This window comes from Crocodylus siamensis, chromosome 1, assembly GCF_052110815.1.
Source record: "Crocodylus siamensis isolate JL-2025a chromosome 1, ASM5211081v1, whole genome shotgun sequence".
Lineage (NCBI taxonomy): Eukaryota > Metazoa > Chordata > Crocodylia > Crocodylidae > Crocodylus > Crocodylus siamensis.
Genome location: NC_143395.1, coordinates 71,905,053 through 71,922,012, shown reverse-complemented (window position 1 = coordinate 71,922,012; position 16,960 = coordinate 71,905,053). Strand labels below are relative to the sequence as shown.

The window sequence follows — 16,960 nt, the reverse complement described above, 5'->3', positions numbered from 1 at the left end:
AACAAGTTATTCAAATCCAAGAGTGTCAGAAACACAAGTGCATGCAAGAAAGTCCAGTTTTCACAAGACAGCAGGAGGTGGAGGGGTGGGCAAAATGACATCATGAAGCACAACAGCATTGATGCACCAATTAGGGAAGTAAGTTGCATGGATGGGCTAAGTAGGAATATGGTAATGAACTGAGTTGTCTAAGGAAGAGGGAAGAATGACAGTAGAGCTATAAACCTGATCTGTGAGTCAGAGAGGAGGATGCCAACCAAGACAGAAGAGGCTGGATGCAAAGAAATGCTTCTTGACAACTACAGCAGCAATATTTCATTTTAATCCGAGTTAATGAAACTAGAGCCTGAAATTTACAATGACTCCCTTATCAACCAATCCAATGGCTGACTAAAGAGAAATGATGATATAAGTAACTTTTCCAAACTGAAGCTCATTTTTTATTTTCTTTCAGGTTAATCTCTTTGCTTATGCTTCTTAAACTGACTAACTTTCAATGTGGGGCTGATGACCACTAGAAATAAATGTATAAGTGCAAAGCAAGGTGGTACAAGCTTTTGTATTTGGGCATATATTTGGTTTTGTTCTCTACTCTGTACAACGTTTTGGTTTTCCACAACATTTTTACAAGGCAGACCTGCCCACTACCTTATATCTGGGGCTTTTCCTGTCATATTGCCCTTCTGTCTTTTCTTGTGATAAAAGTAATTCTGCTGCATTAGCAAGATAGGTCAATAAAAGAAATAGTAGCAATAAAAGAAAACTGCAGTCCTTTGTTTAGACTTCTTTACATATCTTTCCTGTAAATGAGACTTTAAAATGGATCCCACAGGTGAAGTGTGTTACTTTATTGTGGGACAAGAAATCATGGGCACTGTTTTTATTATCAAATGATAACGTGCTGAATATTATGTTCTATCACCAAGTTTTCAAACACCTCCTGTCAGTCAGTGCTGATAGCCAGAAGAACAGATAACCATATGATAAGCTAGGACACAAATTTAGCTTGACAGTCACTCCCTGTTAACTGCCTCTGTGCACCTTCTTATTTCCCAAGTGAAAGCAGAGTAAGCATTTTACTATATAGTAGAAGCCTGCACACAGGAGTTACCTGGAAGAAGCTGATATGCTGTAATTCACACCCTGTAGAGTACACCTCAGTAATTGGTCCGTGTGGCCGAGCCCTGTAAAAAAAAGTCTAGGTAACGTCTAAAAATGAATTAATGCTTAAAAAAAAATCCACTAGTGCAGGGCTTGTTCAGTGGCACATGTTTCACATGCAGAAGATGTCAAAACAGAGAAATGGGCTGGGTGAAGAAAACTGTATCAGTGTACACTAAAGTGGAAGTACCTAGTCTTTACACTGTTATGATTATTGTGTATCCCCTTCAAGAATAACTCTTGTTTACCTTCCAAAGTATCTAAACTTCTGGGCATTTCAGTCCAGATACTACCCAGCACCAGACCCTGGATGTATTGGAGAATGCAGTGTTTAGTAAATATGCATTATATGACTCTAGGATCTGATGAAGCAGAGTTGGAGATGCAGGATGTCACAGATTCTTCTGAGGATGTCAAAGATTCTTCAATAAACAAGCAGCCACAGGCATCAGAAGAGGATCCAGAGAGAAACAAAGACTCTACCATACACACAGCCCATCAATATTTGATGGATCCCACAGTCCAGGTATGACACCTTAAAGAGCCTCTCTCTCTTGTTTTAATTTAAAAGGGAGTGATAGAGGATCAAAGATGCCAGCTGATACATCTTTACAGCTGAGACGTATTCATTTTGAAAGTAAACTCATATCTCCAGTACAGGGTTACCTCTGGGATGACCCTCAGATGGAAAAATACTTCAGTTTTATAGGTTGTAAAAATGTAGAGAAGGGGACCCACTGGCCAAATGCCAGTGCAGAGGGAAAGGGAAGGAATGGATGGGCCTTGCAGAGGGGCTATGGCTGCTCTGTGGCCAAGAAATGGTGCAGCCTTATGGACAGGGAAGGTTGCATATGCTTCACCCCTGCAGCTTTCTCCTGCAGCAAGCTAGTCACAGATTTTCCAGAAAAACTTTTTCCTTCCCTTGTGTGTAATCTTTGCTTGCACAGAATAACAACATAATAGAGTCCTAGGAAACTGGAGCCTATTGAACATTCAAAGTTGCAGTTTCTGAGAGAGGGTATAATAAGCTCTGGTAATGCTATTTATAATTAGTAGTTCTGGCACAGGCAGTGGGGAGGCCCAGTTTGTGAATGAGGAACACGTGCTCTGTGTCTGTATTGCAGAAGTATCTGTCTTCATTTTTATTATTATTATGGGTATTTTAAGCTCCCTGAAACCGCTTATCCAGGGGTGTTAAATTCATTTTGGTATTGAGTGCATGCTATGTGAGGTGCCCATGCCTTATACTGGCTTTGGTGCATGGGGCTGGTCTGTGGGCCCGATCCAGACCACCCCAGACTCAGAGCCAACAACAGAGCCAATCTAACAAGGCACCACGTGACAGGGCATGTCCTTTGCTGCCTGCAGCACACGTGCCCAGGGCATGCAGTGTGCAGGGCCTGTGTGCGGCACCTGGACCAGGCTGGTCCTGTATGCTAGCTAGGGGACCAGTCCAGATGAAACCCACAGACTGTCCCTGCATACTGGACTGGCTTGACAAGGGAACCACGTGCAGCATACTCCTCAAAGTGGCCCCCTGTGTGGGGCTGGGATTGGCATGAGCCATTGCAGCATGGGGTTGGTCTAAGACCCACAGGCAGGATTGTAGGGCTCCATGGGCCAGATCCAGCCAGCAGACTGCATCTTTGGCAGCCCTGGCTGATACCATATTATTCCTACAGTGATGTCTGTTTGCACCCACCACCCCAACTTTGCTTATTTTAGCAGAGGTGTACCGAAGTTCTTGTAGGTAGTGGTTGTGTCAAAAAGGAACAAATAGGACAGATGCAGGCCTTGGCAGTAACAATAAAACAGCATTTTTTTAAAGCGCCATTGTCTGCAAAGATATGGGTCTTTTGTTTCCTGAGTAACCAAACACAAGACAGATAGATATATCCAGTGGCTCAAGTAGACTGAAACAGGAAGGGGAGGTTTCGCAGTACCAGTTAGAAAGGAGGGTAAAGCATCACTTGGCTAAGCCATAGAGGAAACGGAGTGCTCCTGATTATTTTTTAGTAGCATATGGAAAGTGTGGTTCTTTGAGCACTGTCCTCGCTCTCTCCTCCCCAAGTTTGACTACAGTAGATGCCTAGAGAGACTTCTTATAATTCCTTGTGGATTAATAAATTATTGGCATTGTTTTATTTCCCATGATTTTGTAAAAACATTTTTAAATATGAAAACTAGTAAGGACTTTGTTTCAACTCTCTCTGCAGGTTTTAGAGATTCAATTCTAAATGTACTGTAGTTCGATTAAGTTACTATCTATTAAATTAGGAATGCAAGTCCCCATTTCATTTACTGTAAATGAAGACTGAATGAATATAATGTAAGTCTTTATCTTAAAATAGGTAGAAGTTATCAAACGGGAGTACAAATGTGATAAGTAATTAGCCATATTCCTCTAATCCATTAGTTAGTTACTCAAGTGAATCTTTCTTTTGGAAATTTTAAATATGTCAAAATTAAAATCAGTTACTTAAGGCAATTTAAATCAATCACCTATAAAACCTGTATATCCAGTATAACTAGAAAAACCAGAGCTCTGACTGCATTGTTTTTTAGCAGTTCTGAAGATTGTTCTTTTCATGCCTCTTAGTCCCAGAGAGATTTATAAAGCTTACTTAGATTTTTATGGTGTCAAAAAACCTGCAGTCACTGATAAATGAGCCCATCTGAGATTCTCATAAATGTATTTCTAGCCCATCATTACAGACCCTGAAGAGCTGAGACAGGAACTGGAAAGACAACTGGAAGCTTGGCACACTCAGCAGCCTGGAAGCCCAGATGAGGTGAGTGAACCTTAACTTATACTAGAATCTCTTACCCACATCTTTTCATATGGTTACACTACTGTAGTCATTGATGGGGACTTAGACTAGGATCTAATGTTCAGACTATGTACCTTTGTCTTTAAAGGAGAATTTAAGCACTACAAACTTCTTAACTCCATTCCTAAAATGGACATTAATTCAGATCTCATTTCTAAAGCACTGCCTACTGTTTGTAGAAAGCTGCTTTGAACTTGTACCTGGTAATGACCTCTGGAACTTGCATTCTGAGAAACATTTCTCTCAGCCTGTCAAGTCCTTGCACATTGCGTGTGTCACATGCCACTTTAAGTTAATCCATTATTGATGGAAGCTGCCTCTTTCAACTGAAGTGTTGCAGTGTCTGTGTCTGGATTGTCTCAGAACCAGAATTTGATGTCAGAACTTCTTTCAACTTTGCTGTAGTAACTCCAGCAATGAACTGTAAATTATATTTAAACATTATCCTTAAATAGGATTGTCACAATAAAGACTGTTGCTAAATGTTGTAATTATTAACATCAACGAGAAGGGAACATGGTCTTGGCACTCATGGTCCAACTGATATCAGAACTTGGCTCTAATGTTTTGTTAATTTCATTAGGCAGATACTTTTACAGACTGAAGATAGTTATCTCTTCCTTACTAATTAAATGGAAGGTAACATTTTAGATCCTTCTTTATTCATGGATGTTACAAGTAAATAAAGTAAGATCAATTTTAAATTAAATGATATTCTCTCCATTAAGATTATTAACAAATGCCCTTCATATTACAGTGATGACATAGCCGTGACTTTCCAGAAGTTGTGTGAGGCTTTATCTTGACTACATAGTTAGTCTGATATCACCCTAAGATATCCTTGCCTCCCTTTAAAAGGGCAAAGTTGTAGTGAAATTGGATGTCACTTGTTTCTCTACTTCTATCTAATTTAGAGTAACATGTTTCAGATACACTTTCCTTGTCAAACTAGGATCCTTAGGAAAGGTTGTATATGTTACCTGCCTTTTCCTAGCACAATAAGGCCTGATTTTCCTCGGTTCCTTTGCAAGTGGCATGTTTAAATGACTTTCTCCCGTTTCAGGTCAGTAGTAAGTCAGCTGCATGAAAAAACGAGTAAATTCCATTCTATTATTATATGTTGGCTGTTATCTATTCATGAGTAGTCCTCATTCCTTCTGCCAGTGGCTTTCTCACCCCTTAGTTGGACTCCTCTGCCAATGGCCAAAATGTAACTGTTATTGCACTAGTTACTTCGGCAATAACAGTATAATTGACTGCTCACTAATGCATTGTATTGATTTTTTTCAGTCTTAAAATGCTTTATTTTGAATGTTGCACATAGAGGAATTGCAGACATCAGTCCTTTACTGGGCATTTCCCTTTTTAATTTTGACCACAAGAATGTTCCAGGTGACCCTTTGTGGATTGATGCCTTTGCATCAATTTAATTTGTTTTGTTTTTTTATTTGCAATATTTTAGGAAAGGGCAGCAGCAGAGATGTGGCAGAGGTATTTGGTACTGACAGCTCCTCTTTCACAACAGCTGTGTGAACAGCTACGACTTATATTGGAACCCACTCAGGCAGCCAAGTTGAAGTAAGTTTTACTTCTAGCCTCTTCACTTTTCTTTTGTCTGCCCATTATTTTTACAAGTGCAGCTTATTAGAGTGGCAACTCAGTACCCTGGTTTGTAGCGGTTTGTTCCCATTTCATATGTACATTCATTCTTTAATTAGTCTTCTAGGTGATTTATAACATGTAAGTGATATATAGTAAATAATAATGATTTTTATTCTGCCTGAGCCTGTCCATTTGTATTTTTATAACCAGTGGAGAAACTAATCTGAATTATAGTTTTAGCAAGCCAAAAATGGCCTCAAAACCTTTTCTATTTTATTTGCTTTTATTGCCATATAATTTTGAACAAGATATAAAAGGCAAATAATGTTTTACCAAGATATTTTCAAAACTAAGTGCCTAAAACTTAGGGGCATGGTTTGAAGGTGCTGTCTTCTAAAAGTGTTGAACATCCTACTCCCCTTAAAAATGAAACCAATTTGTAAGCAATTTAAATATGGAGAGAAGGGCTGGATTTGAACATATTCAGTTTGAAGCTGTAGGCTGATATTGCTGCTGATGTCCAGTAATCGTGTCTGCCTAAAGCATTTTCAGTGAAATACCTCTCCTCACTCCTCTGTTTGCTCCCTTACTATTAGAGGTGATTACCGAACAGGAAAAAGGCTAAATATGCGCAAAGTGATTCCCTATATTGCCAGTCAGTTCCGAAAGGATAAGATCTGGTTGCGAAGGACCAAGCCCAGCAAACGACAGTACCAGATTTGCTTGGCCATTGATGACTCATCCAGCATGATAGACAACCACTCCAAACAGGTAAGAGAACCTTGTAAGGAACCTGTTGCATAGGAAAACAATCCATAATAAAGATGTGGTATGGTAGACGAATTATTCTTTGACTAAAAGCAAGAATTTTTCCATGTGGAAGGTTCACTGTTCTTGAGCAGCTTGACTTTGATAGACTGTTAAAGTCCTAGAAGTCTGCAATTAATTTAATATATTACTTGTACAAGTTTAAGAGATTAAATAGTTAATAGCTTTTTAATGTAATTTTAATCAATTAAATTTTTTAATTAAACCTAGTAATTCAGTTGAATTGCAGTATGGAATGTGTATGTTTTGCATCTTCTAAATCAGGGGTGCTCAACCTCTCGCCCCTAAGTCATCCAGCCCCCAGGGCTTCCCATGAGTTCATGGGGACCCTCACAGGCCATGACCCTGCACACTAGATGGGGTGCCCATGGGAGGGGGCAGCACAGGGTCCCAGAACCCAGTCCTTGCATGTGGGGTTGGGTGGGAGCAGTGTGGGGCCCAGGAGCCTGATCCCAGTATGTGGAGGTGGCACAGTCAGGCAGTGGCAGTATGGGGCCCCAAAGCTTGATCTTGGAGTCAGGGCAGCCTGAGGCCCCAAAGCCTGTTCCTAGCACATGGGACTGAGTAGAGCAGGGGTGGGCAATTATTTTGGGCGAGTTTTGGCAAGTCATCAAGGGGCCACACAGGTTGCCGTCTTGGGATCAGAAGTCCCGCCCTCTAGCCCCTAACCTTTGCCACTAGAAGTCCTTCCACTTGTCCCCTGGAAGTACTCCTTTCAGCAAGGGGTTTTGCCATCTCGGAACCAGAAAAATACCAAACTATGTTCTAAAAATCAAATGTACTACAACATTCATTAATTTCATTTCAAAGAATATTTTTGTCCTGATTAATATGTGTTTGTGTAATGTACAAAGAGGGGATAGCATAATAGCTTAAAATGAAGTCTTACTCTTGTATAATGTGGGAGGGTGGGTATGTGAGGTGTGGGGGAAGGTGTAGGATTTGTGGGTGGGTTGGTTGTGGGGTGAGGGTGTTTGTGGATTTTGTAGGGGGCTGAGTGTGTGGAGGGAGGGTGACTGGGGAGGGTTGTGGGTTGCATGGATGGGGAGGGTTTGCCCACAGCCCACCCCCCTGCGGCAGGCAGAGCCCCCGCCAGTGCTCCTGCAAGCCTGGGCTCTGCTTCTCCTGGCCCTGGAGCATTGGTGCAGGCCCTGTGCTCCCACTCACTGCCACTCTCCCATTTGCCACTGCTGTCTTCCTGCTCCCCCCCCCCCACTCACCACTCCAACACCATGTCATGTCCCAGCTGCTTCTGAATTCCCAGTGATGCAGGTGAGAACCAGGTGGTGCTGGAGCTGCTGGTGGGTGAGCAGCGGGGGAGTGGGGAAATGGGTGCAGCAGGTGGGGGGAAGGGGCAGCAACAGTGGGGTGTGCAGGGCTCGCACTGGGGCCAGAACAGGGCGGCAGGAGTGCAGGGACCCGGGCAACAGGGAGCTCTTTGGAGCCAGGTCAGCTCCCCTCTCTGCCTGCTGGCACAGCCCAGCCCAGCTCCACAGACCCCTGCCAGCCTGCGCCCCACTCTGGGCCACATGGGCGCTGGCCCTGGTGCACCGGTGTGGGTCCTGCATTCCCGCTCAGCTATTGCTGTGCTCCATGCCTGTTTGCTCCCCTCCCCTCCCCCTCCACTTACCCACCCACCCACTGGCAGCTCCAGCAGCATGTGGTTTCCAGCTGCAGCGCCAGGACTGCAGGACCCAGCCTGGCCTGGCCCCTGAGAACTGGGGCGATTGCTCGCAGTCCTCCCCTGTCTCACTACCCCCCATCTGTATTTCTCTCAGTGCAGGGAGGCAAGAACAGTTCCAGGCCAGAAGCCCCTGCTAGGCAGTATTTTTTTCTAATGTAACATCTGTGGTATTTCCAGGGTAGAATTTCATATGCATACACATAAAAACTATAAGGAAACAAATACTTAAGAGGCCATACTTAAATTTGTTTTACTAGAGTATAGAAATTACTTTATATGCTTTTAGTTCAACATAAAAGATTGGAAAGATTGATTAGGAGCAACCTTATGACTGATTTGTTTAATTTTGCTTTAATTTTTTTTACATAGCTTGCATATGAATCTTTGGCTGTCATTGGAAATGCACTGACTCTTTTGGAAGTGGGACAAATTGCTGTTTGTAGGTGAGGATATTTTAAGTCTGTAATTTATGTTAGTGTTTTAGAGCCAAATAACAATACTGATTTGCTTTTAGTAACACACTTTTAAAACAAAAAATTTGCACTTTTTCAGTTTTGGTGAGACGGTTCAGCTACTGCACCCATTCCATGAGCAATTCAGTGACGAGTCAGGAACACGGATACTGCGTCTCTGCAAATTTGAGCAAAAGAAAACTAAGATAGCTCAGGTACCATTAGCAGCATTGTGGCTTGATATACTCTGAATTTATATAAGCATGTCATGAGTGACACCTTTCCTTGTGCATTGTGATTTGTCTCCCAGTTCAGACTGTATTGTAAGCTTTGGTTTTGGTACACATGCTAATCCTGCATTAAGAGCAACTAGCATAGACTTCTGTACCAGGGCAAGTCCCATTTCAATTTGTAGGACTTCTAGAGGTATTCTTTCTAGTGAACTTTAATGCAGGGTCAGCATCAGAGGGAGGAGAACTCTACGCATCACACTGAGTATCTGTGCTAACTAACCAGACATGAGGACTTACAGAAAATAAATTAATGAAAAATTACTTTCACTTTTGTGGTTTGTGCAAGAATTCTTTGTAGTGACGTCTCTTGTACCTTTGTGGGTTTTCTCCAATCTTGGACTGATTTTTTTTTTTTTTTTTCTTTTTTCCCCTCCCTAATATGACAAGGCTGCCAGCAAGGAACCACTCAGCCCCCCACAAAAAACATTCACAATCCGCAGCCATTTGTAGGAAAGCCTGATAAACAGCATCTCTGTTGCCAGTGTTACTTGTTAGTAATAATGCAGGAAAGGCAAAAGCATTCAATATTTCTTTTTTTTCTATGTGAAAAAATCAAAATGATTATGATCTTATATTTCCAATTTAAAAGTAAAGGTGGCAGACATTTTAAAATGTCTCGGTTCAGGTCCAGGTAACTTGCATCCACAAGATAGGTGATGAGATACTTGGACCACTAATGTTGGTGTACAGTAAATTTTGGAAGACAGGTGAAGTTTCAGAACACTGGAAGCAAGCTAATGTTGTACCAATATCAGACTTAAATTGCTGTAAGCTATTTGATTTGGTTCGGCTTGCCACTTTGATTAAGAAACTAAAAAGTTCCAAAATCAACACGATGCAGATCTCAAAATGCAATTACAAATGGGGTATCATTTTAAAGCAGGTCTGTTTTCTGGTGAGGTTCTGCAGGGGGGTGGTTCAGTGGCTCAGTGATATTTAACGTTTTTGTTGATGACTTAGGGAAGGGAGTCATCAACGGCAATGTTTAGTAGATGAGACTGATTTGTGGGAGTGGTAAATAATGAAGGAGAGAGGTTACTGACAAAAAGCAATCTCAGTTACTTGGTAAACTAGACAAAAGTATATTACGTACATTTCTGTATGGTCACGGTACAGCCATGCCAAGGAAAGAGGAGTGTAGTGGATGTAGGTCATGGATTGACAATTCAGTTGTGACTGGAGAAAAGCCTTGCTCGTGACACAGAAAGAGAGTGAACAACTGTTCAAAGTATTTCTTGTATAAGAGAACTAGCTTTTTACCAGAAAATGGGATCACTACATCCCAGGAAGTTCTCTGTCCTCCAAATGTAACTTAAATAGTTTTATGCTTCTCCTGGGACAGAGATGCCTAATATCCCACAGTCTTCTGCTCTCCCTCCTCTCTTAGAGGTGACCCCTCCTGACCTTAAACACTGTGCATCAGTTGTTTACAAAATTTTTCGGTACTCATGTTTCTGGTGTCTATTAATTTATAAGTGATTGGCTTGCTGTTTTTGGTTGTTTTCGCTGCAGTTTCTAGAATCGTCAGCAAAGATGTTTGCTGCAGCACAGCAGGTGTCCCAAAGTATCAATCCAGGTGAGCCCTTTTTATGCTAATGCTTGTTACCGCACAGAGTTTTTATTCCAGTTGTACTGCAGTATCCTAAGCTGTCATAAAGATTTGCAACAAGGCAGTGGCACTTACTTGGAGGTGCTACAATCTTGAGTGCTCAAAAGGACTGCTTTTTTAACAGGCTCTGTCAGCACCTTTGTTTTAAACGTTGAAACTTGGCATAGAATGTGCAGGATTAAGTAGCAAACTAGAAATCCAATTGATGATTTCTAGCCTTTCAGGACTATATTTAGTGCTGCTTGTTCTCAAAGATTTTGGTATTTTTAATAAGCATTGTTTAGGAGCTTTGGAGAATGTTAGGGCTTGGATACACAACACTACTGGTATCAGCCCTTATACTAGAGGTGTCAAAGATACGGCCCACAAAGCTGTATCATCTGGCCCTTGATGGTGCCTGGGGGTCTTGGACCCAAAGGCAGCAAGTGGGATGGACCAGATGGCCCTGCACATCACACACAGTGAGTGGCCACTCCACTGCTCCAGGGCTGTGCAGCATGGTCACAGAGCAGCCACCATGTGCAGCATAGGCCAGAGGGACCACCGCATGCAGCACAGCCCAAGCAACCAGCACACAACTGTGTAGCATCCACTCCAGCCATTCCAGGGCAGCCACTTTTTTTGGGATGCAATGCCTGTCTGTGGGTCTGGTCCAGCCTGCAGACCAGCCCCGTGCCACTCAGCCTGTCCATGGGGCTGGATGATTTTGACACACTTGCTATACACAAGTGTGAAAAAGGAAAGGCACAACATACAGCCTGCCACAATTGTAACTAACTTGAATCCTTTGTAGAATTACCCCAGGAAGAATCAGCGATCAAATTACACTGGTACTGGTGTTGTGTGTCCATAACTAATCCTGAGTAGATAAACAACTGCCTGATTCCCCTAGGTACAGTAATAAAAGCCTACTGTGAGCAGCTATCCCAAAATAGCTGCTCCAGTCTCCACTGTAAATCCAAGTGTAACTTGGATATATTGGCGTATAAAACCAATGTAAATTCACAGTAGTGTCCAAGTGACATGTGTCCAGGCTGCTTGCATTTAAAAACAACTTACTGCACTTTTTCCCTCTAAAATACAGAGCTAGGGTTTGACAGAAATCAATGGAAGTTGTATCAAACCTATAGCAGATACGCAGCAATCAGCAGTACACAGAATTGGTGCCTAATCTTTGTATTCCTTGTGCGCACAAACTTTCATTTCCACTCACAGGACTTTAGTGATCGAGGAATGCAAACTGGGACTTCATTTACTGCTTGCTTGTCATGCCTGCTATTATTACTTAGTGTGGAAATAGCCCATTTTGAATGGCTAAGATGCATCTCCAAGAAAAATATCTTCTTCCCTGAGGCTGTAATTTCAATTTTTTTTCCCAAGTCATGTAGCATTTAGCTGTGGTGATTTTCTCACAGGATTTTTGCTAGGATTTTTTCTATTAAACATGCATCAAAAAAAAAATTATACCAAAATATTTCATTTTCTTAATTCAAATGAGTGATTTTTCCTGAAAATGTTTTATTCCCCATGCTTAGAAACATCTCAGCTGCTATTGATTGTATCAGATGGAAGAGGCCTTTTCCTAGAGGGCAAGGAACGAGTGACAGCAGCAGTTCATGCAGCTCAAAACGCCAACATCTTTGTCATTTTTGTAGTACTGGACAATCCTAACTCACGGGTGAGTGACTGAACAATACAATAACATGCCAGTGCACTAAATGGAAAATTATACAAAATGCTTTTAAAAGGAGTTACAACTCCTCATTTTAAAGCTCCTTATAAAATTGGCTTGTGATTTACACCCAGTTGCTTTTTTTTCCCAAGCTTTCATGCATTTACAGCTAGAGCTAGGATAAACCTTTTATAGGGGATAAGGTACTTTGTTTAACGTAATAATCTTGTGCTTCATCTGTTCAGTCTTTCCTGGAGTAACTGCAGTTTCACTGAGGTACATTGTCTCAGTGCTTCTTTATTCTGGTCTTGCTCTGATGTTTACCCTCTTTTTTTTTTATGTTTCATCTTAGATTTTAAATAGTTTCACAGCTTCTTACTTGTACTGAAAAATACCTGGCACACTACTGCAAACCATAAGACATTTTATTGAACTTGTATTCTTGGATTTCTTAATTTGAATGGATGGATTTGCAGAGGAAAAAAGTGCCCTCAGTAGTTAATACATACTTAATGTTGCACTATTATTTGTATCCAAGTAGTACCCAAGGGCTTCAGTCACAGTGAGCGCATCTACATGTCACCCTACAGTGATGTAGCAACATGCTATGGTAACATAGCAGTCACATGGGTTTACACTTCCAAAAGGAAGTACTAAAGCACAGCACTATAGCAACATCACCATGCAGCGTTGTGTAGATGTGTGCAGTAAGCCTCATTTTTCTAAGTGCTGTACACAAATGTAGCATGCTAGTGTTCCATGTACAAAATGGGTGACAGCTGGCTGAATGCCAACACTACAAGGATCTGGGAATGTTGGTTGATCATATACTCAGTATGAGTATGCAATATGATGCAGCTGCTCAGAAGGTAAATGTGGTTTTGGGATGGATCAGTAGAAGCATTCATTGCAAGACATGGGAAATGATATTGCCTCTCTACTTGGCACTGGTTAGGCCTCATCTACAGCACTGACAAAAGTGGTGGGGGGAAAAAAGAAACAGCTCTTTACTGGAAGAGGGATTGCATTAGTTTGACCCTGCTCCCCAGCATCTGTATAGATTGGGCACTTTAGTAGGTTGAATCAGCTCTTAGATAAAAGGACCAAAAAGCCTCACTGAAGTGCCTGGTCTATACAGACGTTGGGTGAACTGGGTCAAACTAATGCAGTGCCTCTTTTGGGCATGCCAAGCTGAAAAGAAAACGCTGAGGTTTTTTCACATCTGTAAGCAGCCCTAGGGTATTGTGTTCAGTTTTGGGCTCCACGTTTTAAAAAGGACACGGAGAGGTTAGGGAAGATCCAGAGGTGGGCAATGAAGATGATCAAGGGCTTTGAAGGCAAGTCATATGAGGAGAGGCTGAAGGAACTGGGCATGTTCACTTTTGGAAGGGCCATGGTACCAGTCTTCAAATACTTGAAGGGCTCCCATAAAGGAGAGGGAAAATGCCTTTTCTCTTTTGTTGCAGAGATTAGGACAAGGACCAATGGCTTGAAGTTGCAACAGTGTAGGTTTCAATTTGATATTAGGGAAAACTTCCTTGCTGTTAGAACAGTAAGGCAGTGGAATAGACTGCCTAAGGAAGTCGTGGACTCCCCATTATTGGAGGTATTCAAAAAGAGGTAGAATAGGCATTGGCCAGGGACAGTCTAGATGTAGCTATCTACGCCTGTGTTCTGCTTTGGGTACTTCCCATATTTCTGGGTTTTGCTGGTTACCAGATGGGACCAGAAAGGAAAAATCCCTGAAACATGTAGCAAGGTAAGAGGGGGGAAAGCCTAAGCCTTCCTTCAGAAGCACCGGTGTTGACTGCATTCAGGGATGAGGATTTTGATTGGGGTGTGCCAGTGCTCCTGCTGGGAATTAAACCTGGAGTTCCTGGCTAAAGTGTCTTGCCCATCGTCTCATAGTTATATCAGCTGTTGTATTTGGGGTGAGGAAGGCATCTTACCCCATGGTCAGATTGGTATGGACTGGTGTTGTTTGCCTTTCTCTTGAGCTGGGGGTTTGGCCATCTTGGTTTGCTCAACTGTATTCTAACAACACTTGTAGCATCAAGTTGTTGGCTGCCATGGCCCCCATGCTTTTACCTGTAGCAAATTAGGGTGTTATATCTTGTGGTTGTCAGGGTTGACTGTAGTTTTGCTAATAGGTTAGACAGTGGATTAGTATAGGATGGCTTTGGATAGAGAGATTGCCTCAGGCAGGAAGTTGGGCTAGATGACCTCTGGAGGTCCCTTATAGCCCTATAGCTCTGATTCATGTGCAACTATCTCTTAAGTCAGTGTTTCCCAACCAGCGTGCCATGGCACAAAAGTGCGCCGTAAGAAATAAATAGGTGTGCTGTGGAGTTTTGCTATGGCAATGAGCTACAATAGGAATGAGGATGGGGAATGCCTTAACAGGTACGCCGTGGAAAACTTTTATTAATGTAAGTGTCTCGGGCTAGGAAAGGCTTGGAAATGGTCTTAAATTATGAATGTGCCAGCAACTAGGTAGGAGGTCTGGTTCAACAAAACAGCATTCATATCGCACAAGCTAAAACTTGGGCCCTCCTTGTCTTGTTCTAGTCTTTCTTGTCCTGGCAGAGAGGAAGTTACATTATTAGAAAGTTCCAGCCAATTCCAAGATATTGACCAACTCTAAAAGGAAGCCCCTGGCATTTCTGACTCCTTAGCTAGAATTGTGTTCATAATTGAAGAGAGTACTGAAACCTTCCATATGATCCAACTTGCATCCCTCTTAAGTCACTGGATTTTTTTTTTCAGGTATACTTCCTCTTATTACTTTCACAGTACACCAAGAGCTTCAAAATAATTAATTAAGAACTCTCTTTAACCAGTTGTTCTTAGGCTTTTGTATCTCAATTTTTACAGTGAGCAAATAGAGCTTTTGAAAAATGAGTTACCTGTTGCTGACTGTCCAGTAACACCTTGGCTCTCATTTACAGGATTCCATTTTGGACATTAAAGTACCAATATTCAAAGGACCTGGAGAAATGCCTGAAATCAGATCATATATGGAAGAGTTCCCTTTTCCATTCTACATAATCCTCAGGGATGTGAATGCCCTTCCAGAGACTCTCAGTGATGCGCTCCGACAGTGGTTTGAACTTGTGACTGCTTCAGACAGCTTGTAGAATTTAGCTGTCTGAATTTGTGATTGCTGCTAAATGACTGAAATGTGATTGTGTTTGTTCAGTGACTTCCTGAGGCCGCTTTCTAAACCAGGATTAATATGCAGGAATTGCCTTCTGAAAACCAGAGAGTCTAGAAAAAAAATCTTTAAGTGCTCTCTCCCCCATTTACCAGTGCAGAAGACTATGCAATGGGGAAACTTTGTTCACTTCTTCCTTTGCCTAACCCCATCAGCAATGCAGATACTTCCTCAACCTCCACTGTAATAATTTATTATTTTTAAAATTTGTATTTGTCATCTTCATATCATAGTGCAGGGATGTCAGACTCCCTGGGCCTCACGGGCAAGATCTGGACTCATGACTTGTGGCAGAGCAAGCAGTGACATTGTTAACCACCACAGGTTCCTGAACCACAGGGATTAACTCGCCTGTCACTCACCCCTCTGCCACCAACACACATCTCCAACAGGGCCCTCCCTATATACCAAAACGTGATGGTAGACCCCATCCCTGAATTTTCAGCCGGCTGGCCAGAAATTTAACACCCTTATGACACCCTTGTCATAAGAAGAAAAAGTGATTACTACCACTGCTTGTAGCAATAACAAAACCGGCCTTGCTCCTGAGGAGAAACACTTTCAGCTTCACATGTGGTTGGTACCTGTTGGTGGGGGAAGGATGGGTGTACACAACCAAAAATTAGTACTTGAATACTTGAAACTGTGTTCTGTGGCTAAAAATACATCTTATTTAGTAATAGCAACAGTTAATTGCCTGATAATGTCAGCAGGGGATTTTTTTTAAACATTCATCTCTGCATTATCAGTTTACACTGTGAAGTTTGCCCCTCTGGCCAAGGCAGACATTACGGACATATCTCATTTACCAGGTGTCTTAAAGCATGTACATGACTTTGTTGCAGAATCTATGCATCTTTTATTTTCTGCTCTAATAAAAAGATATACCACTCTTTGTAATTATGGTGTGTTGTCTTTTGGAGTTGATCAAAGCATGAGAAAATGAAAACGAATGTGGGGGACACAAACATATATGTGTGTAAAATATTTGGGTAGAGTTATGAAAATGAGCGTGTTAAGGCATTAAGTAGCATGCACTCGCACATTAAACATATTGTAACATGACAAAAATGCATATCTCGCCTATATGTGACTACAGAGATCAAATGAGCTACTTTTATCCTACTTAGGCAGGGGGAAGCTGACTTACCCAGCCCCATCAGGATTCTCTATGTTTAAGTGAAAACTAGACGGAAGTATTGACTTTACCCCACCTCCTTATCCACAGCTGTAGTAGGTTTCATTAAGGCCAAGGAATATGGCTGGAACACAGATGCATTCACACAATTCCCCAATTGGCAAATCAGTGTCTTGGGGTAACAGATAGCCAGGCAGCTTAAAGCAGACTTAGGACAGCTTTGATTTGCACCTGAAACTAAATGGGTGTGAAAATGGGCCAAGATCTCTGCAGGAGGTGAAGTGAAACTCCCTTAAGCCAACCAGGTCAAGTAGTGCCAAAGGCAGTGAGACCTAAGCAAAACGTCAAACAAAATAGTGGAATTTCATCTCATCTGAAATTATTAAAAGCACTATACTCTGCTACGTAAAAAATGTAGAGATTTAAATAATCCTTTACACATGCAGAAAAATTCCTCCATGGATTTGAAAATTCTT

At 41.8% G+C, this 16,960-nt stretch overlaps 1 protein-coding gene and 1 long non-coding RNA gene across 2 annotated transcripts in view; one reads left to right on the top strand and one right to left on the bottom strand.

Annotated features, from left to right (window-relative positions):
* The window catches only part of MDN1 (midasin AAA ATPase 1), a 154,186-nt gene extending 137,940 nt beyond the window's left edge, over nt 1-16,246 (top strand). The window contains exons 94-102 of the mRNA XM_090036605.1: nt 1,521-1,687; nt 3,864-3,953; nt 5,455-5,570; nt 6,191-6,365; nt 8,476-8,549; nt 8,659-8,773; nt 10,364-10,427; nt 11,996-12,138; nt 15,081-16,246. Coding sequence (XP_089892731.1) covers nt 1,521-1,687; nt 3,864-3,953; nt 5,455-5,570; nt 6,191-6,365; nt 8,476-8,549; nt 8,659-8,773; nt 10,364-10,427; nt 11,996-12,138; nt 15,081-15,269 — 1,133 coding nt within the window. The 3' untranslated portion in view covers nt 15,270-16,246. The remainder of the gene's footprint in view (nt 1-1,520; nt 1,688-3,863; nt 3,954-5,454; nt 5,571-6,190; nt 6,366-8,475; nt 8,550-8,658; nt 8,774-10,363; nt 10,428-11,995; nt 12,139-15,080) is intronic.
* Nucleotides 1-16,960, bottom strand: part of LOC149872923 (uncharacterized) — a 34,196-nt gene that overhangs the window by 16,102 nt on the left and 1,134 nt on the right. The window lies entirely within an intron of this gene.